The sequence below is a fragment of the Saccostrea cucullata genome, unplaced genomic scaffold (assembly GCF_032062105.1).
Source record: "Saccostrea cucullata isolate Sc308-1 unplaced genomic scaffold, CSIRO_AGI_Scuc_v1 ctg1528, whole genome shotgun sequence".
In the NCBI taxonomy this organism is placed as follows: Eukaryota; Metazoa; Mollusca; class Bivalvia; order Ostreida; family Ostreidae; genus Saccostrea; species Saccostrea cuccullata.
In genome coordinates this window covers 65,959-90,820 of record NW_026941046.1, presented here as the reverse complement: position 1 = coordinate 90,820, position 24,862 = coordinate 65,959, and the positions used below count along the sequence as shown (strand labels likewise).

At 32.4% G+C, this 24,862-nt stretch overlaps 2 protein-coding genes across 2 annotated transcripts; one reads left to right on the top strand and one right to left on the bottom strand.

The window, feature by feature from the left end:
- Nucleotides 1-235: 235 nt before the first annotated feature.
- Nucleotides 236-1,292, bottom strand: LOC134257014 (antistasin-like). Its single transcript, XM_062739670.1, has 3 exons — nucleotides 1,181-1,292; nucleotides 580-690; nucleotides 236-418 (listed from the first exon to the last, which is right to left on the bottom strand). The coding sequence occupies exons 1-3, from the start codon at nucleotides 1,227-1,229 to the stop codon at nucleotides 267-269; spliced, it is 312 nt and encodes a 103-aa protein (XP_062595654.1). The 5' UTR covers nucleotides 1,230-1,292; the 3' UTR covers nucleotides 236-266.
- An 816-nt stretch (nucleotides 1,293-2,108) lies between these two features.
- On the top strand, nucleotides 2,109-20,109 carry LOC134257016 (uncharacterized). Its single transcript, XM_062739672.1, has 17 exons — nucleotides 2,109-2,214; nucleotides 7,025-7,117; nucleotides 7,630-7,712; nucleotides 7,833-7,904; nucleotides 8,230-8,374; nucleotides 8,817-8,899; nucleotides 9,194-9,262; nucleotides 9,961-10,132; nucleotides 10,572-10,724; nucleotides 12,750-12,797; nucleotides 16,741-16,758; nucleotides 16,881-17,003; nucleotides 17,229-17,240; nucleotides 17,473-17,487; nucleotides 17,938-17,964; nucleotides 18,428-18,617; nucleotides 20,031-20,109. Exons 1-17 carry the CDS (start codon nucleotides 2,181-2,183, stop codon nucleotides 20,062-20,064), a joined length of 1,371 nt encoding a protein of 456 aa, XP_062595656.1. The 5' UTR covers nucleotides 2,109-2,180; the 3' UTR covers nucleotides 20,065-20,109.
- Nucleotides 20,110-24,862: the final 4,753 nt, after the last annotated feature.

Below are 24,862 nucleotides of genomic sequence, written 5' to 3'. Positions count from 1 at the left end.
TTTATTTTAAACATTGTGTTTTATATACATGTTTATGTCTCAATGCAGAGGTGGGTCCTTTTGTTTTACCTGCAAGAGCAAAATCGTTAGAAGAAATTGTATGTCCGACTAATAATAATTACTGTGCGAAGAAATAACATTTAGTTTGAAAAGCTGTTATAGATACATAAAAAATGAAAAAAAAAATGTTAGGTGATTTATTTGAAATTACATCACAATGAGACCACGCAGATAATTTACCGTATTCATTACATACGTAGAAGAGTTTATCCGACCCAACTATCGTCTGTTTTACAAGCACAGACAGGGCAACCGTCCACCATTTTGTGACCTTGAGGGCAATAGATGTCACACATGACTCCCGAGCAGAGGTTCTGTGTTACTTTAGTTATAGGTTCCTTTGTTGTGGTAGTGTGTTCTAAATAATAAAACAGTTTTTTTTTTTGTCAAAGGCTCAAGAACATTTCAATGAAAATGGAATACTTTTCTAACATTGAAAAAAGGTTATCTCTATAAAAAAAAAAAGCGGAAATCAGAGAATCTTATCACAAGGAGTTTGATATTGAAATTGCTACTGACCACCTCGGCATCGACAGGTAGGACAGCCATTCTCGTCTTGTACATTTCCAAATGGACACCAGATCATACACACGGGTCCACAGAGGACAGCGTCCAAGTTAGCGGACTCCACTGTAGAAAAAAAAACAGTTGCTTTTTATAGCCTAAATTTTTACGATTGATGCACAGTTCAACTGCTTCTACTATAGAATTAGAAATAATTGTATTAACTATGTACATATATTAAGAACAGTACAAGTGATGTCTAGTTAGCATGGCTCGACTATAGAAACAGGAACACGTGTATTATAAAGCTAGAAAAGTACGAGTGATGTCTAATTACATGTAACCTGACTCGACTGTAGAATAAACAACGCATGTATAACAAGAGCAGTAAGAGTGATGTCTAACTAATCTGACTCAACTGTAGAATAAACAACCCGCTGTAAGCAAGCAAAATACTACTTGTAAATTTAACTTCTGGTTACCTAGAATTAACAGAACAGAATTAAATTCGTCCTCTGTCATAAGTTAAATTCTTTAAACAATGCAAATACGAAACAATAATACATATATAAATTTAAAAGAATATTAAAAAAAAAATTGTAAAATGTGAAGATACCGCTGAATACACAGAGTATTCCGAGAAGTGCGACAAAAAGAGTTCTCATTGTTTTAGTTGAAATTTATGATGTATACAATGTTCTGTCTGTTATCGGGAAGATTTCATATCCCTTAAGTATCAAACAGAGATAAGGCACTGGAATTTTGAGGGAGTGAAGATATGGGGTATTTAAGTACAAACCATATCGTAATGCCGAAATCAAGGAAGCTTTCCAAAATCATATAATGAATAGCTCATGTCATACCCGGTTTAAGCTACACGCAAAACTTAATACAATAAGAGAGGATAATTCACTTGTCATTGGTTAATGGTATTTTATATTTTCTGACCTTTCATTTAAAGGATCAATCGGGTAATGCCAAACGGGTACTATACATGGATACACAGTGTGTATCTCATATCTTTGTTATCCTAACACTTCCCCACTCTGTAACGTCATTACGCATGAATACATCATTACCAGTATTTACCCTGATAAATATAGAATTTTTTTTTATTATATTATAACAACAAATATTTACCATGTAAAAAGTTTAATTCACCTTCATGTACAAAAATGTCTTAATCCGCCGACCGTGGAACACAGAACAAAAGTCATGCCTTTCTTTGACCTCTACAGATCCTTAGATAAGAAGATCAAAGATTAGGGTTCATTTCTGCATGGCTATATACTTATTACTATGTGCAGATTACCAGGTCTTCATCATTAAGCATGATAATCTTAGTACATTAAATCCTAAAATATACAAAAAAACAAACGAAAATATTTCGCATTTTATCTTCGGTTAAAAAAAAAAAACTATTCCCCGTGGAATGTTTTAATTGTAACTCATCCAGTTATTTGAATTTTTCCTTCTATTCTTTTTATTGCTTGCTGCATTAATTTATTATTGGAATACCATATTACATGTTTCCTTGATCTAGGCCAAAGAGACGATTAAAAGATGTAAAAGGTCACGTGGCTTTGAATGCCAGGCATGACGACTCCCTTATCAAAATGGCGGGCTTGGGGCTTTCTGTTAGAATGAACGGTAAGAAAATAAACATATGTCCATGTTTACTCACATAAATGAACCGTTCAGGTTATTTTAGGTAGTTCGAAAATATTGGACTTTTATCCCTTTATAAAGGGTGCAAATAGAAGGTGTTTAATAGTAGCAGCGCTTTGAAAATATAATAATAAAGTTTGTAATGGTTTGCTAGAGGTAATTAAATCGTAGATATGTATGTGAATTTTTGTGTATTTAGATTATATATGCTAGTAAAATATAAGAATAATATTTAACAAAAAATATTTATGATGTCATTTCGGAGTAGTTCCGCTCTGAATCTTACAATATCCTACTTTTAATGATAATATCGTCGACCTTATTGTACTCGAGCACAACACAGACAATTTGAGATTTAATGGTTAAAATATCTATGTTACAATGCAAACACTTATTTTGTCTAATTATGAGAGTGAAGTAGATGACAATACATAGCAGACACATGCTGAAAAAATACTCACTTAAAAACTACAAAGACAAGAAAATATTTTCTGTAGTGAATTACGTATACCTTTTATGAAATAACATGCATAAAAATGAGAAATGATCAATGTTAGCAAGTTTTATCAAAGGTAAACAATCTTGACTGACTTTTTTTATACTAATAGTTAAGGTATTCAATCCCGATAGGAACAAATCCAATGAAATTGAATGCAGAACAGATACCTGTATGTAGGCATTGAATACTCAGTTTATTTAGACATACTTCCCATATATTATTATTAGTAGTATGTATAGTTGGTATGTCCTAATTTATGACATTTTATTTTGATAAGAGTTATCTCCCCTTTTTTTAATTAATGAAAAAAATCAATTAAAAAATTTTGCCCATAGACTTTAATGCAATCTTTGTTAATTAGCTACTGCTTAATTAATGAAATTTTTAAAACTTTCTCGCGGGCATGCAATCCTTTCCCACTTTAAAATGCTTTACTATAATATCAGAGTATTATCATAATAAAAATTGCAGTAAATATAAAAATGGAACACATTTTATGAGTTTGCAGTTTTAGTCTGACAAAAGATAACGAACGCGAGATCTACAGATAAAAGTAATTAAAGAGGCTGATCAATAGGAATTAAACTTCTAAATCGGACTGTCCCACGAAATAGATCATGGGAATGTAGCTGCTACTTACTTGTTTATGAAGAGATGTATTTGGTTAGGGTAAAAAAGGAACCAATAGTATTGAAGTGACCAGAGGTCAGATATTTGAAAAAATTAGCTACAACAAATAATATTTAAAGATTATGCAAAAGGTTGGAAATTATTTTAAAAGTGCATTAGAAATTTTAAAAGTACTCAAGATCAGAATAATAGTAATTAAAATTCAAATAAGAATTTCAAGTAATTATTGCAAATTTTGAAGGAGTTACAAATATGGAGATGTAAATCGACAAAGGTACACCTATTATAAAATGCCTGGCCGGGATAGACAGGACTTCAGTGGAAAGCTGAATCTTGACTGTCTTGGTTGCACTTTATACAGGTTGGGTAACATCTCCACTCCCCAACCATGGCCGCCGCTCTGGTCCACAAATTTAAAAGGAATTATAGAATAAAAGAGATAGCGCAATTGAGCTATCCTGGTTCCTCCACAAGACAAGCGAGTTTACGCGAGTTCCTGTCAATGATATAATCTGCTTATAGGGAAAAACAAAGAAGAAAAATTTTCCTTTTATTTTTTTTTTTATAATAAATGGTGGAGAAATGGGGTCAGATTCAGAAGGAAGGAAATAGCCTTTAACCGTTCTCTAAGTCAACCCCCCCGACGAGGATTAGTGCACAATCCCGCTGGATTTTCGAACAGAGGACATGAAAACAGGCGAGACACAGACCAGAGCCGTCAGACGACCGAGGCCAAAACACTTGACACTCCCTGGGCAGAACAAACCTAGGACTAACACGATTTAACAAACATGTGCCGACCGCGAGACCATTGAAACAAACGAAACGAACTAAAACTCGTGTGCTAATAGGACATTCGATACGTCTACTACCATCCTGTCCTTTGGTGGCCGAAAAAAGAAACAATTTTATATACGTATTTTAAAATAACGACTATAATTCTGTGCCGGAACCCCTCCTTCCGAATCCAAGTGCCGATGTGAAAACGAATTATCCAATTGTTGGACAATTTACTTTTCAGTCCTACGAGTAGAGTAAGACTTTGAAAAAAAAAATTAAGTACAGGTAGGATAGCATTTTTTTTTTTCAAAATGTCTACCTTTGTTTTGCAAGAATATTTTTTACGACGACGGTATTTAGAATGTTGTCACATTGTTGATAATTTTTTTTTACATGGGCAATGTTTTATGAATTACCTGAAAATAAGATTGATGACGCTTATAAGCAAATATAAAGCGACTTGCAAAATAAGAGATGAAGTGTTCTTCAAGTTATATTTATGTGACGAATTCAAGAGAAAAAAAACCCTATAGATGGGAAGGGTCAGAAAAGTAAAGGAAACCCCGTTGACCATTTGTATAGGTAAAGCACGTTACAAAAATAGATCCTAAATGGGAAGGGCCTTGAACGATAGTAAAGGAAAACCCTGTTTCCATTCATTTAGGTTGAAAATAAAGTCACAAACTCTTGCGAGAGGATCTAATTAAAACCTAAAATGGTAATTTTAAGGGCCTTGAAAGATAGTAAAGGGAAACCCTTATACCATTCAATTAGGTTAAAGGTTAAGTCGAGACTTTATAATAGTCAACCAAGCATGAGGTTTTGGGAGAAAAATTTGAAGGAAAATGGTCGTAATGGAAGGGATAAAGTTATTTCCATTCTTCCGAAATAATTACGAGAATCATTCCTCCTTTCATATAGACTTAACTTTTAAAGATTTTGTTTTCAAAGCAGATAGAGTATTCGTCGGATGTAGGACTATGCATTAGATTGAGATTATGTATAGTAAATAAAGTGTATACCTTGCGGTACTGTGAAAAACATATTTTGTCAATTGTGAAAAAGGGGTACATTCATCGACAATTATATTTTTGGAGTGTTTTTGAAAAGTGTCTCGATCCATACAGCGAAAGTGTTTATATTCTATGAATTGTCAAAACATTTGTTTTTGTGTAACAAAATTTTTTTTCGTTTGTTATCAATCTTTTTTGAAAAAAAAAAGGTGCCACCACTGCCCAGAGAGAAAGAAAAAACCAAGACAATTGTACATAGTGTTTTTCGTATCTTTTGTGTCTTTATATATTGATTTTTTTAGAAAGTGTATTTTGTAACTTTATACCTTTGTGTGTGCATTTAGATAACATTATATATAGTTATATTTGTCTATGTATTTCCTTTGTTAAAGCCATCTGAAAAAAACGTTAATCGTGTTACTTTTTAGTCGGCGCGATTATTTCAAATAAATATCACTTTGAACATTCGGTTTTATGTGAAATTCGCAGCAAGACAGATTATTTCGTATCATAATCTCTTTAAACAAATCTTGGGGACAAGATTTTCGACAGTAGGGGGATTTATCATAATAAAAATTGCAGTAAATATAAAAATGGAACACATTTTATGAGTTTGCAGTTTTAGTCTGACAAAAGATAACGAACGCGAGATCTACAGATAAAAGTAATTAAAGAGGCTGATCAATAGGAATTAAACTTCTAAATCGGACTGTCCCACGAAATAGATCATGGGAATGTAGCTGCTACTTACTTGTTTATGAAGAGATGTATTTGGTTAGGGTAAAAAAGGAACCAATAGTATTGAAGTGACCAGAGGTCAGATATTTGAATAAATTAGCTACAACAAATAATATTTAAAGATTATGCAAAAGGTTGGAAATTATTTTAAAAGTGCATTAGAAATTTTAAAAGTACTCAAGATCAGAATAATAGTAATTAAAATTCAAATAAGAATTTCAAGTAATTATTGCAAATTTTGAAGGAGTTACAAATATGGAGATGTAAATCGACAAAGGTACACCTATTATAAAATGCCTGGCCGGGATAGACAGGACTTCAGTGGAAAGCTGAATCTTGACTGTCTTGGTTGCATTTTATACAGGTGAGATTATTTTGTAGACTTGCGTACGTTTTGATCAAAATTATTAAATTTTCACATGGCTTATTTTATTAACAAGTTAAACTTTTTATATTATAAGTAGTTATATTTCTAATAAGGTTTAGTATATTTTGTAAAATTATTTATTGTAATCATTAGGATTACAAATAGATTGTTTAATTTAATAAAAGAGTGGAAAGCTGAATCTTGACTGTCTTGGTTTCATTGTATACAGGTTGGGTAACATCTCCACTCCCCAACCATGGCCGCCGCTCTGGTCCACCAATTTATAAGAAATTATATAATAAGAGAGAATAGCAGGAATTGAGCCATCCCGGTACCTCCACAAGACAAGCGAGTTTACGCGAGTTCCAGTCAATGATATCATCTGCTTATAGGGAAAAACAAACAAAGAACAATTTTCCTTTTATTTTTTTTTATAATAGTATTATGTACTTGATGGACATTTAAGGGTAAGGTTTTGGTCCCATTTGGGAGGGAAATCCTTACACCATTATTTACACAATGAACTGTCGAAGCATATTCCTTTTATTTGCTGATCCTGACAAATAGCACACGTTGGGTGTGACCGGTCACTGATCCATGGCATCCAATCCAACCTGTGGTGTTTTGGAGGTCCATTTTTGCTCTTCCTACAAATTCACATTGTTAAATAAACTTTCTGGCTTAATTTCCATTATTTATCTTCAAATATTGTATTAAATAAGCTTTTTGCAATCCACATGTGTTGCATAGAACTTTTGTTGACAGGTGTATATATGTTGAATGAGATCTCTGTGATGATGGTATTGTTATTGATGATTGGCAATGTGCAAGGATTTCTCGCAGACCCTGACGCACAAGGTGAGTGTTCATTAAATTTTGCTTTTACATTTTCTGTTCACGTTTATCTCTTGTGAATTATGAAGCTGAATATCTCAGAACATATTTTACTGAGATAAAATACCTTGATAAATTCACTGATGATATGAGATTGTAAGAGTTTAATCAAGACATGTTGATATTGTTAAAAAAATGTAATAATCTTTCCTCCCATTAAGAGTGTTTTAGTTTATTTATTTTGTTGTTTATTGCATCTTAGATTAAAAGAAAGTTTAAGAAGTTGATAGTGAATGAGTTTAGTAAAAAAAACATAGGGTGTTAAAAAGGGGCGTATTTTAAAAATAATTGATGATTATTTTACACATACAGAGAGAGAGAGAGAGGGGGGGGGGGTAAAGAGAGATAGTTTGGTTTAGAATTTATTCTGTTTCTGCTTGCTTGCATGCGAAAAAGGTGAAAGAGGGCAAGGAGAGGCATTCGTATCTTAACATCTTTACACTATGTCTTTGTATTAAATTTTCCGTATACTGTAGCTGTTGGCCCGCTCTGTTATTCCTGTTTACATGTCGCACATCAGAGGGACTGTACACGAATCGTCCAATGCGGCCCTCATGAGGTGAGCTGATATACAAAGAAAATAAATCCACCTTCTAAAAAAAGTCATTTTCTACACACACTTTCTTTAATGTTTGTCTAATAATTCACTCATTTAATTCTAATATTTTTTTCATTTTAGAAATGTTTTGGCAGAAGGTTTATTACACCAGATGGTCTGACATATTTCTCATCTGGTTGTGAATCAATAGCCGTGAGTACTATCAGTACTTTGTAAATAATGTAACTTATCAAGCAATAAATAATATTGTAAATAAAAACAGCATGTTGAGGGGGTATTGCATCTGCAATAAACAAGACTTCAGATAAATACTTTTACCAAATTGACACGACAAATAGTTATTTTTATGACAAATATTTAGAATGACATTTTTTCTTCAAAATGACTCAGTGCACTGGAAATCCTCTACATAAAATCGACATAACGATTTCGCTATGTTTACATTCCTTAAGAAGATTTTCATTACATTCGATTTCTATATATATAATGGAAATAATTACAATTCTTTAAATAAAAGGGTTGTGCGGCACGTCGCTCGATCCAGCAAGACGATTTGAACACTCTGTCTAAGGGTGTCAGGGCGGCTAACGGTGACTTACAGGCGTGTGATCAGTGTTGTGATGGCAGCTACTGCAATCTTCAGCTGTGTGATGTTCCCATAAGTATGAATCTTAAGTTTTTCCGAATGAATATTATGATAAATGAAAAGTGCGACAACTACAAATTGAAAATTTTAATGTGTTTTTTTTTTATGACATTTACTGAGGAGACATGAATATCAAAATAATTCGGCCTTTAAAAACTGCCTAGTTATAATTTTAGAATAATCTTATAGAAAAACGGTTTTATTCTTCAAAATCGATGCTAAGGATAACAACATCGGCGTTGTCGATTGCATAATATATTTTGCTATGTTTATTAAAGTTGTGCAGAGCTATGATCGATTTTGTCGAAGTGCTTTTACGTTATTTATTTATTTTCTTTTACATTTTCTAAATTTAATAACGCAAACTTTTTAGATATTTTTCTTTACATTTCCTATACTGAAAATATTCGAGTCTTCAGTTCATTGAAAATTACATATTGTTTATATTCTGCTTGTAGAATTAAAACAGCGTTGTCTTTTTTGTGATGACGTCATTAACCCCGAAGACTGCAATCTTTCCTTACAATGTGACGAAGATCAAGTAAATTATTTCTTTTTGTTTTCTGATTTTATCTTATTTTTTGGAAGTAACTGCATTTTGGACTGGTTTAAGGATGTATATTGGATTTACAAATCCATCATTTAATAATCTAGGTCGAGCAAATCACAAAATAATATCTGTATGTCAATGCAATTTTCTCATTGAAATAATGACATTCTTTGTATTGTGATAACATTTGAATTAAAGTTGATTGCAAAGTTGGGTATATGAAATCAACAAAATGCAAACCCATTTCTTATGATGAAAATAATACTTTTTATTGCTTTTATAAAGATTTGCTATACAGAGAACATTTATGTTAACGATGAAAAAAGATTCCGAATGGGATGTGCAACAAAAAGAGTAAGTAAATACATGAATATACATATGATACTCAAATTTATCACAATTTTATGGATCCCCCTTTTGATGCTCTCTAATTCGTAAAAAAGTAAAATAAATATTTTCATTTGTTTACTATATATGTGATACACCGTGCTGATAGTAACACATTCATGTTTTAGAGTTTGTATTTCAAGCAAAGCTTTATTACCGTTTACACAGTGGCTAGACCTTTCGACTGGAGTCGAAGAATAACAAATGGAGGATTGTTTTTATTCATGAATTAATAACCACGTGACTGTCACTTATTTACATTCATTATTGTAATATTTCAAAATATTTTTAAACTTAGATACAACAAAGATGCAAATACGCCCATATGCAAATAAGCAAAATGAACACTATTACTCCGTATGGCGATTTTACGATTTCGTTGCATTTTCATTTTTGGGTTCTGGACGTGGACACTGTAATGTAAGGGATGTTACAGGACTAGTCAGGTTTCACCATATTATAAGCCTCCTTTACTGATTAATGTCATGTTTTTACAGGGAGTGTTATTGTAACTCTTTTTCACTTTACATGTTCTTACACAGATGTGTTGTTGTACGTCTGATTCACTACACATGTCCTTACACATGTTACAGGCATGTGTCTTAACTCTGTTTCGTCAACATGTATTAATACAGGGATATGTAATTGAAAACATTTTATTACAGGGATGTGTTGTCGCCACTCCCTCAGGGGCTCCGGTGGGAGTTCTTGGAAAGCGAGACAACGAGTTATCGTTCTTACACCGCTATAGAAAGGCCTTACCTACAGACCGTACATATTGCGCCAAATGCTGTACAGGGGAGAACTGTAACCGTGATCTCTGTACAGCCAGAACAGGTTAGATGTGTTTTATTATACAATGAGATATACCAGTATGGTGTACAAATGATTGAATCATTTAAACTCTTGGAGATGTATGATCGTAGGAAAGTAAAATTTTACTTGCTCATGGAAACATAATTTCCCGAGCTACCCTTTTAAACGATAAATTCAATGAACCAATATTCCTAAAAAATGGTCCTCCCTGGGGATTATATGAATTCATGAGTTATGGAGCCCAAGGAATCCATAAATATTTGTCCACTACGAACAAAGATGCTTCCACAGTATCAGATTTAGGATTTCAGCATCAATTTCCCGATACCTGACACTTATTTATCATGTGATCCCCTCAAATTCTTTCTTTTTATGTTATCATTTTATTCTTTCTAAGTCTGTTGTTCACAATGTGATATTTTGGGATTTTTCCGTTTAATTCTGCATATCATTTGTCTAGTTATTGACCAGTATCAATTGGTGGCTCCTCCTCCATTGGTCCTTTGTCAAGATTATGATGAGGCGTCTTGTAGGAGTGGTTTGGTGGATGCTAATTTCTGCCAGGATTTAGTAAACAAGAGGTTGTTTTGCCCAAGGACCTGCAATACGTGTTGTATGTATAATAATTTTATATGTAGGTTTAGAGTGATACAATGAACGGTCTCTTTAAACTCCATGATTGTTCAGTGCAGATTTCAGAAATCGTATGGAGGAAAAACATGAAAAACTGGGTCAATTTACGATAAGATTTTTCAGTGCTAAAACCATTGTCTAATAAATAAATTTGGTCTCCCCTCGTATTCTCGAAAGAAATATTCTTATAATATATCGTTGAAATATTTTCTAAAGCTTGCTCTTTGATTTATGAATATTTACTTATATTGCATAAAATGTTTAATCCTAGGGTCATTTTTTAAATAGAATGAAACACATGGAGATTACGAACAGCTTTCAAGATAAAAATACATTAAACAATACAAAATATGCAAACACGGACCTACAAACATCACACGTGGGATCAGGTATCATGGAAGGGTTCGAGTGAGCATCTCCTGCCAATTGGGCACATGCGCCGTGTGCTCCTTGTCATGATTGGAAAATAACGGAAAATTCATTGTCAATTCGGTGTATAAATAATGGACTAACAATTAGTATGAAAAACGTCAGTCAGCATTTGACTCATTGATAAATTGTACTTGCTGACAAGGGCATTGTATCGATCATTGAACTTATGAAATGCATGTTGACCTAACGAGGCCCGATCTAGTTGAAAATTACGAAAACGGAATGATAAAAAATTTTAATTCTTGGAAATATACTTGTATGTTTTATGCTTAGAAAAATTAGAATGAAATTTTGTTACCTTGCCTTTATTGTAGTGAAATGGGAGCACTGTAAAGATATGGACCATTTTTCGTGTTTTTATAAACAATTACATACTAAAACTCTTCAATAAACAAAGAAATTTACAAATTAAAAAAAAGTACATGATGAAATTCTTTGTTTTTCACATATATCTTGCAATTTTCATTCTTCCTATAAAAAATGAAAAGAAAATTGGAGGTAGCCTTTATTGCAGTGAAAAGGGGGCATGTCAAAACACAAAATTTGGATTTATTCTATCCAACTACGTATTTTATAGGTCGCAATGGGTTTACATAACGCCAACAAACGATTGCAATACTGTATTAGTTTCTAAAAAATAAATAATTCTTACATTATGAAATAATTTTCTCGCCATGCTTTATTTTTCTCTTAACACGCGACGTTGTTTTACGTGGAAAAAGGGGGTAGAGGGGGGGGGGGGGTAAAGTCAACAAAATTGCGATTTTTACTAATATCATGTAATATATAGAAAAATAAACTATTTCGATGGTTCAGTTTAAATGCTTTATAGACTTATATTATTTTTTAAAACTGAAGATAATCCATGCATATTTAAGTCCGCAATAAAAAGAGTGTAGATAAACACTTCAGCATGTTCAAAGAGAAAGACTAAAATCGTTTACTTTTAGTTGCAGTATTTGTTTTTTTTAAACTCACAAATTGAAATAAAACAGGATAAAATTAATAAATCTGTACCAAAAAATTTATCCCTCAAAATTAATTAGGTTCCAAAGTCGTTTATTAATTTAAATATTTAAAAAAAATATATAGAAATGCCAGCTTTCAATGCATAGTCTATAGAGCTACCAGGTAAGCAAGATCAGCGAAACATTTTAGCGCAATTTGACGTCATTTTAACTGTGACGTTATTGTGTTCAATTGTGACGGCAGTCAAGGGTATTGTGACGTGCCTGAGTCAACGCTGCGTCAAAACGTATGCGCAGATCAAGTAGATCGGGCCTCGTTAAAACGAGACTGCTGATATTCTTGTTTTTGTAGAAATTGTTAATACGTAGTGCATGTTTTTGCGTATCGAAACTATCTTGCTACTGATTTGCTACTCATACCCATATACATGTACTACATTTGTGTTCATTTTGCTTTGTCTATTAAAAGAATGTGCTCGCATTTTAAAAGATAAAATTATGAATAACTACAAATTTAAAGATGCATGTAGAAATTACTGTTTAAGACCTCCAGAAGAAAGGTTTTTAGTAAACCATTATCACTATACATTTTACTTCTATTTCAGCTGGTGGTGGTATACCTCTCCCTGTCACCACTGCTGTAACCACAACAGGTATGGCTTAAATAATAAATACATCCTTATACCGGTACATGCTATAACCACAACAGGTATGGCTTAAATAATAAATACATCCTTATACCGGTACATGCTATAACCACTACAGGTATGGCTTAAATAATAAATACATCCTTATACCGGTACATGCTATAACCACAACAGGTATGGCTTAAATAATAAATGCATCCTTATACCGGTACATGCTATAACCACAACAGGTATGGCTTAAATAATAAATACATCCTTATAATCAAAGCAGGTATGGCTCAAATAATAAAAACATCCTTATACATGTTATAACCACAACAGGTATGGCTTAAATAATAAATACATCCTGATAACCACAATAGGTATGGCTTAAATAATAAATACATTCTTATAACCACAATAGGTATGGTTTAGATAATAAATACATCCTTATACATGTTATAACCACAACAGGTATGGCTTAAATAATAAATACATCCTTATACATGTTATAACCATAACAGGTATGGCTTAAATGATAAATGCATCCTGATAACCAAAACAGGTATGGCTTAAATAATAAATACATCCTTATAACAAAAACAGGTATGGTTTAAATAATAAATACATCCTTATACCGGTACATGTTATAACCACAGCAGGTATGGCTTAAATAATAAAAACATCCTTATAACCAAAGCAGGTATGGTTTAAATAATAAATACATTCTTACACATGTTATAACCACAACAGATCTGGCTTAAATAATAAGTACATCCTTATAACCAAAACAGGTATGGTTTAAATAATAAATACATCCTTATAACCACAACAGGAATGGCTTAAATAATAAATGTATCATTATAACCACAACAGGTATGGCTTAAATAATAAATGTATCCTTATAACCACAACAGGTATTGTTTGAATAATAAATATATCACTATATCCACAACAGGTATGGCTTAAATAATTAATATATCCCTATATATCCACAACATTTATGACTTAAATGATAAACGTTTTCCTGTAACTAGAGCAGGTATGGCTTCAATAAATAAGTATCTTGCTTTAACTGCAATGGGTATTAAAATATAAATATATCCTATATCCACAACAGGTATGGCTTAAATAATAAATGCATCCTTATACCGGTACATGCTATAACCACAACAGGTATGGCTTAAATAATAAATACATCCTTATAATCAAAGCAGGTATGGCTCAAATAATAAAAACATCCTTATACATGTTATAACCACAACAGGTATGGCTTAAATGATAAATATATCCTGATAACCACAATAGGTATGGCTTAAATAATAAATACATTCTTATAACCACAATAGGTATGGTTTAAATAATAAATACATCCTTATACATGTTATAACCACAACAGGTATGGCTTAAATAATAAATACATCCTTATACATGTTATAACCATAACAGGTATGGCTTAAATGATAAATGCATCCTGATAACCAAAACAGGTATGGCTTAAATAATAAATACATCCTTATAACCAAAACAGGTATGGTTTAGATAATAAATACATCCTTATACCGGTACATGTTATAACCACAACAGGTATGGCTTAAATAATAAAAACATCCTTATAACCAAAGCAAGTATGGTTTAAATAATAAATACATTCTTACACATGTTATAACCACAACAGATCTGGCTTAAATAATAAATACATCCTTATAACCAAAACAGGTATGGTTTAGATAATAAATACATCCTTATACCGGTACATGTTATAAACCACAACAGGTATGGCTTAAATAATAAATGTATCCTTATAACCACAACAGGTATTGTTTGAATAATAAATATATCACTATATCCACAACAGGTATGGCTTAAATAATTAATATATCCCTATATATCCACAACATTTATGACTTAAATGATAAACGTTTTCCTGTAACTAGAGCAGGTATGGCTTCAATAAATAAGTATCTTGCTTTAACTGCAATGGGTATTAAAATATAAATATATCCTTGTCAGCACAGCTATGTCCGTGTAATTACAACACATATAGTTTATATAGATAAGTATTTCTCATTTACCATTAACGGGTATGTTTTTAAAAATACAAATATCACAGCAGTTATGGCTAAAATAATACATATTCTCCCTGTAACTATACTAATCAAAATTTTAAAGTCCACAGGTAAGTTTTTGCTTTACACTGCTTTTATATATATATATATATATATTTTTTTTTTTAACAAAATAGATTAATAAGTATACAGAAAAAAGGAAGCAAAACAATTTTTTCTTCACTTAATCTAATTTTATTGAAGCGCTTTTACACAAAATGCAGAAAAGTGAAGGTACCCTAGAATTAAAAATTCGCAAAGTTTAATACGGCATTTATCGTCCATTCAAACGACTTAATAGCAAGACATCCGCTTCTCGACCGTTCACGTAGCTCAGTCGGTAGAGCGCTCGCTCCGTGATCGGGAGGTCGTGAGTTCATATCTCAGCCGCGACTGACCTAGTGGTTAAAATTGGTAGCAATTGTTCCTTCGCCATGCGCTCGGCACTTTGAAGTGAAAGTTGCGGGTCCTTCGGATGAGACTTTAAAAACCGAGGCCCCGTGTCAGCGGCAATTGTTGGCACGATAAAGATCCCTCACTGCTCAATGGCCCTGAGTGCCGAGTAAAGGTCAAAATTTGAAGCCCTTCACCGGCAAACGGTGACGTCTCCACGGAGTACGAAGTACGGAGACTTCAATTAATTCTAGTGAGTGCCGAGCAGATGCACGTGCAGTTATGTTCCTTCGACAATAGTGAGTAATTCTTATGGCCCTGTTGATGTGTCGTCGTTGCAGTATGTGTACGCCATTGACAATGGGCACATGTGGTTCCGGTTTCAGTGGATTTCCGGATTAACCCTAGGATGATTTAGTGGTATTTGTTGAAAATCTAGCGATTTCTAATGATTGTAAGGGATTCAAGTAAGATTTGTTTAACATTTGGACGGTATTTTTAAAGATTTTACGTAAAATAAACAAATACAAGGAAAGGAAGGACAATTCAGCTTGGACCATGTCAACTTCACTTTCGCAATGTTGTTCGGACATACACAGCATTTTAATATATTTTTTTTCTGTACTTCATAAATAACTAAAGATAGAGAACACATGGAAATTTAAATAAACAAACGATACATCCGAAAACATATGAAACTCGCATAACATGATTTTTAACAAAAACGGACATGGTTGAATATTTACATCCACTGAATATTTTCTCCTCTATTTCTTAAGAAAACCCATCGCCGTTACCGGTAATCAGTGCATGAACAACACTAGGCATATCCCCTGTACAGATTTCTTGATCAGTGGCTGTTCCAGCAATGAAACGTACTAAGACCTGCATATCAATAATAAAATAATAAATATTTTTAATCCTACTTTAACTGATTATTTAAACAGATATAAATATAAACAATAAAAATAAGAAAGGAACGTTGCAGCTATTGCAGAAAAAAATACATACTTGTAATCCACTTACGCGGGTAAGGTGTTTTTCTGCAACAGCTGCGACATTCATTCTCGTATTACAACCAAAGAAAGCATTTTATTGTTTAAGGAATTAAACATTTGATTACAAAAAAAAAATTGGCCATGATAGGTAACCATTGTGATCAAAGGGCAAAATTGTGAGCAACTTATAAATTGATGTTAATGTTTTTAGATTTTCAAAATATTAAAAAAGGGGACTTAGAAATTTTGACAAGTATATAAGTGTTTGGCTTCAGAAAGAAAACATCTCCCTTTCAACGCATCTTTCAAGAATTATTTGATTATCCTGTTTTGTCCCGTTTTTTATGTAAAACAAACAGCATAAGAATGAGTATCATGTTTAAAAGAAACAAAAAAAAACCCCTGATTTTTATTAATATTCTTCAAATTGGTTCCAATGTTGATTTTTATGACATATTTTTTTCATTTCAGGCGGAAGCTCCACAGCTGGTATGTGTTACTGTAATACATTTTAGGGGGCACAAGGAATTGTCCCATACATGACAGAATTAATTAAGATAGAACGAAATTTATATAAGCATCCATTGAATGTAATATTGTATTTGATTTAGATGTGTGTTTGGAGAAGAATCCAGGTCAATGCCAGCAATATAGCGACTTTTTCTGTGATCCTTCAAATCCTGGTGGAATAGATGTTTGTCCTGTGACCTGTAAAAAAACTGGATGTTCATCAGGTCATTAGATTTACAATTACATTATGATTAAATGATTTTTAGCGCAATAAGATAAATTTTAAAACCCTATCATTTTTCTAAGAATTGAATTAAGACAAAGTCGGCAGATCATAGAAAGTCGACACAGTCGAACTTAGACGAAAATGCAAAACTCTTTGTAAAGTTATGATTAATACATAACATTATTCATTTATATTATATCTGAAAATATCTATAAAATTTTAGGGGGATCGACAGGTATGTGAAATTTATATATTACTTATCTTTATATAGTACTTTAACTTTCTTTCAAGCACAGAAGAAAAATTGTTAAATACCTTGACAAAAGAAATAATCACTGTTTGGTATTTTTTGGTTAATAAAGTTAATTTTTAAGAGAACTTGACAAATGGCTTTTTACGTCTTGAAAAATAACAATATATTGTTTATAAATATATTGCATGACATATTTATTTTTTTCTGATTGTAGTAAATCCAGTAACAGGCAAGTAATTAAATAAAATTTGTTAACTTTTCATTCTACAGTTAATTTATTAGCAATATTTCTTATGTTTCCGGAGGATATTGAATAATACAGAATGAACATTGCTTAACGAAGTTTAAGCTTATAACTTACCATAACACAGCAGGTACTTATGTTTATCTACAGAAGCTTGAAGTTCGTAATATAAATATCGAATCAACGACAACATTTAAGGGAAAGTAATACCAGATAACTACTCGTATAACGAATAAGAAAAATTGGAATAAAGATATTAAACAAGCAATAAAATTCATATTTAACTTTAATTTATATCTGCATTTCTATTTCGTACAAGGCTGGATTTGTGAATTCTGTCTGCATTCTGTATATGCTGAAAATCCAATATAAAAAATCAAAATTAATCGAATTTGTTTTTTAATACATTTTTAATGTAATGAATACGTTTTTTAGCTGTTTCAACAAAACCCACTCCAACACGTAAGTATGAATAACTTAGATGATAACAAATGATATTGAATAACTTAGATGATAACAAATGATATTGAATAACTTAGATGATAACAAATGATATTGAATAACTTAGATGATATAACAACTGATAACTGATATCGAAACGATATCTGTGTATTTTATGGATATGGTATTTATGTCTTTTCTATTCAAAAAATTTACACACGAATCCATGAATAATGATTATTTGATTTATTGGAAATAGTAGAACAATTGATAGAAAGAAAAATATTCCGGTTGTTTTGAGGAGCAATTTAACATACAATGTACATACAAGTATATTAAAAATCCACTTAAGCATGTAAGTTTCTAAAGTTAACAAATGATGCATATTCGTACCTTTTTAAACTGGCCAGCAATATTTTAAAAGGGAGATACAATTCTTTGTCAATTTTTTACTGCATCCTACTTTACATTCCATTTTCATTAGCTTGTACAGACCCAATTCCGCCATGTCAGTGTGAGTATCTACAGAACAAACTTCAGATCTGCTACGATGGAGATCAGGAGCTTCAGAAATTCTGCTGCTATTATTGTAAGAAAATCCAAGATCCAAATTGGGTGTGCTCTGCGACCGATAGAACATTTTGTGACGCTTATGAAAAGCCGTTTGCTCAGGAGTGAGTAATTTTAATGCATTGTAATGAAACACTAGAAGATAACTAAAAGTGATGAATCTCAAAACTAAAATCAAATAAGTAAATAGAAAAAAAAACACTAACCCCTGAAAGTTCAAGAGATGGGTTCAGGTGCCTAGGATGGCGATACATCACCTAGTAAGCGTAACGGTTTACGTATGCTTGCCTTTCAAAATATCTATTCAGAGTGTGTCCTTATAGAATTACTTCTGTTTCTTAAGAATATATTGAGCACAAATTGTATTCTGAAATATTTTATACTTACGAAAACAATCTTTGCAGAAGTTATCTTGATTGTTTTTCTAATACAACGTTGTAAAACATAAGATACGAGGGTTGTTTGGAAAGTTCGTGGACTACATGTAGCACCATTGAATCAAAACCGCTTAAGATACATTAATAAATTTTTCAAGGTTTAATTAGCCCATTAATGAAATTGGGTTGGTTTCTTATTCCAATATTCTATAAAGCTTCACCCTCTGAAAAAAAAACAAAAAAACTAGCATAGATCTAGGAAATATTCAAATGGGCTACTGAAAAATTAAATGGATTCATAGTACTTGTTTTTAAATGCCAAAAATATTAGAGGGACGAGAGATATGTAAAGTTAAAGTCAGTTTGTTGTAACGGTGGTTAAAGTTTGTCACGTCGAAAAGTGACGTTGGTCATGGACGATAGATGTTGAAGTCCTCACGCACATATGTTGATGTAATCAGATGAGGATCTTTCACTATGTATAGATATATTTACAATATTATATGCATCGAAATCAGCTGTTCATGACATTGTAGAATCAAATAAACAATACCGGTTTAAATCTTTAATGAACTCCAGAGAATTTCATCAATATAACTGTATAAGGTAGAAAATGTGGATCCCGAGAAACAATAAGGTCACGAAACTAAATGACGACAGCGAGTGATGATACAATTTCCTTTTTATTTTAGGATAATTTGACAAATGTTAAAGATATCAAGCTAAAATGTTAAATTTTCCTTTAATTTTCTTTTGTTTTTTGATCCTTAAATATTTTGTAAGCATACACTACATAGTATTTATTTTATCGCATCAGTCCGCGAACTTTTCGAAAAAACTTCGTAGTTTTGCTTTTCGTTTATTCGTGTTAATAAATTTGTTACAAATACTGTCTGTTAATTTAATTAGACCAATAAGAGCATACTTTCGTTTTTATATAATGAACTGATGAGGGTTTTAATTTTATTAAAACTTTCTGATTTTGATAAACTTTTAGCAATCTAATTAAAATCAGACTTCTTATTTTCGCGCCGTATACACTTATGCAGAGTGTATACGGCGCGGATCTAAGAAGTCTGATTTTAATTAGATTGAACTTTTAGTCACATCACAATGAATTTGGTTTGCTCTTTTTTTCAGAATTGTAGGTATAAACATAACCTGTCATCATTAGTGGAAATAAAGTTGTAAGAAAATAAAAAGTTGGTTTTTTTTAATCCTTTCCCGTTGTAAATGTGAATCAAAAAATAACCGAAGCCTCATCAACACAAGACATAAGATAGAAGGATGCATCGACAGAGGGTATAGCTTTGGTTCTTTTTAATTGTGAAATAAATGTTGAACGATGAAATACATTCAATACTGTAAAATTATATATCTTCATTGGATCGATTTTCGAGGTTTGTGGCAAAAATATTGGTTTGTGGGAACTCTATTTCGTGGTTGGAGAATGTTTAATGCATATGAAACTTTTCATATGAAAATTTCGTGGTGGAAATAAATTCTTGGGTCTCTCCATGCCTCGTGAACAACGAAAATTAATTCGACATGATAATTGTAGATTTCACATTCAAAATAACTTAATAAAGTGTAATCATTCCTAAGATTCTTTCATTTCAAAATATATATTTTATAAAAAAAATAATTTAATTTTGTTTGTATTCTCGCCTCTCATTGATTGATTTCCAAAAAGGAACGCAAAACATTTTGTATAATCTGGTTTGGTATGGGGACACACCCCCTTGACGACCAGCTTAATCATCATATCCATGCAATCTCCTCATTTCCTGTCCTCTGAATCCATGGAAAATTCCAGATTTAATAAATGTACCTTCAACTTTACACAATTACTCGTTCTTACCTCATGTAAACAAACATCATGGCTGCTAGATCTATGTATCAGTTATTACCTCCCCTCGCTTCAAATCACTTCCATTACTACGGTTGTATTATTGCGCGGTAAATTTTAACTTATAAAAAGCAACACAATTTTAAATCAAAAGTTATTTAATTATTTTAAAATTAAATTATAAGGAATGACTTTAATTCTCGGCCATATTATCGAGTATAATCTGGTTTGGGTCAGTTTACGCTTTTTTATAATCCGCTTCGCTTCGCGGATTATAAAGCGTAAACTGACCCAAACCAGATTATACTCGATAATATAGCCAAGAATTAGAGTCATTCTTTAATTAGATAAAAAGCGATAAAAATAATATGTAGCATTATCGAAACGATATCTGTGTATTTTATGGATAGTATTTATGTCTTTTCTATTCAAAAAAATTACACACGAATCCATGCATTGTGTTTTTGTTTGTATATCCTTTTGATGATAAGCAATTATGATAAAGTTTGGTCTTCAGAAGATGGGTTTCTAATGGCAATATTACGAGGGTTGTCCCAAAAAGTCGTAGACAGGAAACATAGTTTATTTTCTCTTTGCTAAATCAAATTTCTTTTCTTGTCATAGCAAAGAGTAACATTTTATGATCATGCATTTCAAGTTTCATGACGATACCACATTTGATAAGAAAACTATGAAAAAATAAAGAAACCACGTAAGTGTACATCGGCGCACGAAAGCAAGCGTAATTTACGTCTCTCATAACGTCATGGTCCCTTTTTCTGATTCACATGCGTCTATTAACATCCAAATGTTAAATTTTTTTTATAGTGAAAAACCATTCTTGACTAAGGGACTAATTTAAATTCACTACTGTCCGTTTTCTTATGCAGATTCAAGTTTTAGTCAAAATAAAATTAGTTGAAAGACCACCTTACATTTTAGGCAGCAGAGAATACACCTTGTTTGAAAGTGTTCATGGACCGTTCCCAAATGTCTGCGTTAAACAATCAGTGCTCTACTTTACATACAATAACTATTTTTTTCGATATAGAGGAAGTTAAAACTATCTTTGAATCTCGTGCTATTAAATCCAAAAAAAAAACTTTTCTATTAATATATAGTGTGTACTGTGTAATGTCATTTCTGTACTCCTTTTCCCCGTCTCTGGGGGTGAGGGTTGGGGGGTTGAAATTTTGAAGAAACTTGATTTTTTTGCACTCGACGTCACAGGTTTTGGTGCTTGGGTTCGACTAATAACCACAAAATCCTGAAAACAGGATGGCACTAAATACAAGTCCAGTACTAAAAAGCTTAATGACACTTTGATAAATGGATTTACATGTAACCTTAAGTGGTTAAATCACATTATCAAAAGATGCCCTAACCTTTGGCCTTTATACTAAAGATAACAAAATGCTACTATTTAATTATTTATATTCATTTGGCGATTTAGGCCACGGCTGCATTAAACAAATAAGAGAGCCCGGCATCAATTCTTGCCTTTTTGGCATCCCCACAAATAAACAAATAAGGGAGCCCAGCATCAATTCTTGCTTTGGTGGCATTCCCACAAATAAACAAGCATGAATGGTGAGCCCTGGGAAGAGATGCTCGCCTGCTTGGACAATAATTGCAAAATTCAATCAATTGTGCACCAAGTCATATATTGAGATTATAGGTTAGGCACTACTGGTGAGCCAAATATCCGCCACGAGCCTATGCTTTGAGCATTGGCTGCGCCACCAGTAGGGCAGTCGGGAGGAAAAAAGGAGGTCAATATTAAAATTGATAATTACCTAACTCATGTTCACGTCTTTCAATAGTGTAATTTATGACAATAATAAATACTTTGTAAAATAAAATGACCAAGAAAATAAAGACTTTAGGTCAATACAAATACATAGACCCTCAACAGTCTATGGGCAAGAGCAAAATTGACTTGGTGCATGACAGTACAAATACATAGACCCTCAATAGTCTATGGACAGTAAATAAAATAGCAACCATGACTAAAATCTAGTCATGGCGCAGCCATGGCCCATTTCCCCCATCTCTTGGGGACACGTGAACTGAGTTGTTAATCAAGTATACTTGCAAAGCCTGTTGCAACCTATACAACAAAGAGTTATTATCTATCTCAGATTAATGAGAAAGGTGAACTCTTATGTTTAGAAAAATGACTAATAAATTGTAATGGGGAGGCCACTCTTCTGTGTCAAAATTCTTTTTTAATTATATATGTTAACTGCCCCAATTTGATGGTATGCAAATTGTCGTTTATTAAGTGTTAATTTCTAACCCCCAAAAGTCAAATGTTTGTAGGTCCCACAGTTTTTCATGAGCCAAGGGGATGCCCAGCCATGACAAATGGAACTAAACACCAACATAAACATGTATAAGCCTAGCACAATCTTGACTGCCCTCCCTTCCTGCTACCAGAAAAACATCTAAATAATGAACCACATTGTTGCTTTTGGCCTGCTGCTTAAGTACCCATTCTAAAAAGGTATAAAATTTCTCAGACTTGGAACAGCTTAAGTGGAAAATCCAAAGGGCAAGCAATTACCTACAAATATCATACACTGAATTTAAAGCCTAATAATTCATAATCTGCTCTGTGAATCATCAATAAGCTAAATGCATTTTATGTCTAATCTAGTAATTTGCCTGGACCTAATTTTGCAAGCGTGTTTAATGCATCGTCAAATGACGAGCAAGTAACTGAACAATGCTCCTTACTAATAAAATCATTGACGCTAGGCCCTGAAGTGTAAGACAAGTGATGAATCAATATGCAAGAATTTTAACCCCCCTTTCTTTTGTACCATGCCCACTGTAGACGACCTAAGGTTCGGTAGAGGGGGCTGATCACATGGACCTGCAACTCTGCCTAACATGATTTCATTAACGACCAACTGAACAGCTTCATACTGTAACCCAGACATGGATTTAAAATTATTACAGTCAGTGGCCGCTCAAGGCCCTTCGTAACACAACCTAAAACCATATGTAAAACCCCGCAAAAGTTCTAAGCCTACCAAGCCAAGTGGGTAATATGCTGATATTTAACAGTATGTCAGTCATTTTGTTTGTTTGTATGTTGTTCAAAATTTCACTCAAATAATGAAGCCTAAGTTTACGAAAAATGAATCCTATACTTCAAATATACAAGCATATTTAGGAAGAGCGCAGGAAAACCAATCAAAATTCCTGTTATTCAAGGCAATACGGGGTAAGAGAATAAATAATGGTCACATTCAATGAACATAAATATTCGTTATACAGCAGTAAAATTAGTTCTGTTTTATATTACTGAAAAATTCTTACTGCAATTTTTACAAGAAAAACAAACAAAAACAGTCTCAGATAGACAACTTACAATAATTATGTTCTCTCCTTTCTGGACCACATTGTAAATATCGTATATTCCTTTGACGATTGCTTTATTTATTCTTAAAAAGAATTATATATAACCAGTCACTTTTCGTAGCTAGCTATTTCATTCTATTTTTTTTTAACATTAAACATTTCAATTCTCTTGGATTCATTTATGAACGATTAATAGCCCTTGAGGTTTTTGATCTGCTTCAAACAGGAAACTTTGATAACACCAAACCATTCAATGGTATTTTTTGTTCTATGAAAATAATTGGAAATGGAATCATTGAACCAGGAAGAAAATAGAGGGACATTGGAAAGGGGCGAGACATAAAACACGTACACAAAGGGTTCGTTTAAGTTTCATTGATAAAAATTATCACGTTTTGGTCCAAGTCTCTTATATAAAGAAATGATCAAATTAACCTTTTTCTTTGATAAAGACACGTGTTGAAGTTTCACTCATTGCAATTAAGGATATGTTAGGAATAAACCAGCGATTAATTGTTTATGAAAATTTAGAAAAGATACTTCTTATTTTTTAAAAAAAATATTTTGATCTTTGGTTACTTTCATTTTTTTGGATTGTCATATTTACTCGGTTATTTTCATAACATTTCTAGTTTAAAGCTGAACACGACTTGTAAATAGGCATACGCCATTTTTGATAGCATTATCTACGATACATCAATACTAGGGTATACTCGTCGCATTCGTTACACCTGACTGCTTTATTGTCACAGGT

Excerpts from the sequence above, each read along its gene's own strand:
- LOC134257016 (XM_062739672.1), top strand. The coding sequence starts at position 2,181 with ATGGCGGGCTTGGGGCTTTCTGTTAGAATGAACG. Across the intron at positions 7,118-7,629 it reads CGCAGACCCTGACGCACAAG|CTGTTGGCCCGCTCTGTTAT; the intron begins GTGAGTGTTCAT and ends CGTATACTGTAG. Across the intron at positions 10,133-10,571 it reads TCTCTGTACAGCCAGAACAG|TTATTGACCAGTATCAATTG; the intron begins GTTAGATGTGTT and ends TCATTTGTCTAG.
- LOC134257014 (XM_062739670.1), bottom strand. The coding sequence starts at position 1,229 with ATGAGAACTCTTTTTGTCGCACTTCTCGGAATACTCTGTGTATTCAGC. Across the intron at positions 691-1,180 it reads AATACTCTGTGTATTCAGCG|TGGAGTCCGCTAACTTGGAC; the intron begins GTATCTTCACAT and ends TTTTTTCTACAG. Across the intron at positions 419-579 it reads TACCTGTCGATGCCGAGGTG|AACACACTACCACAACAAAG; the intron begins GTCAGTAGCAAT and ends TTTATTATTTAG.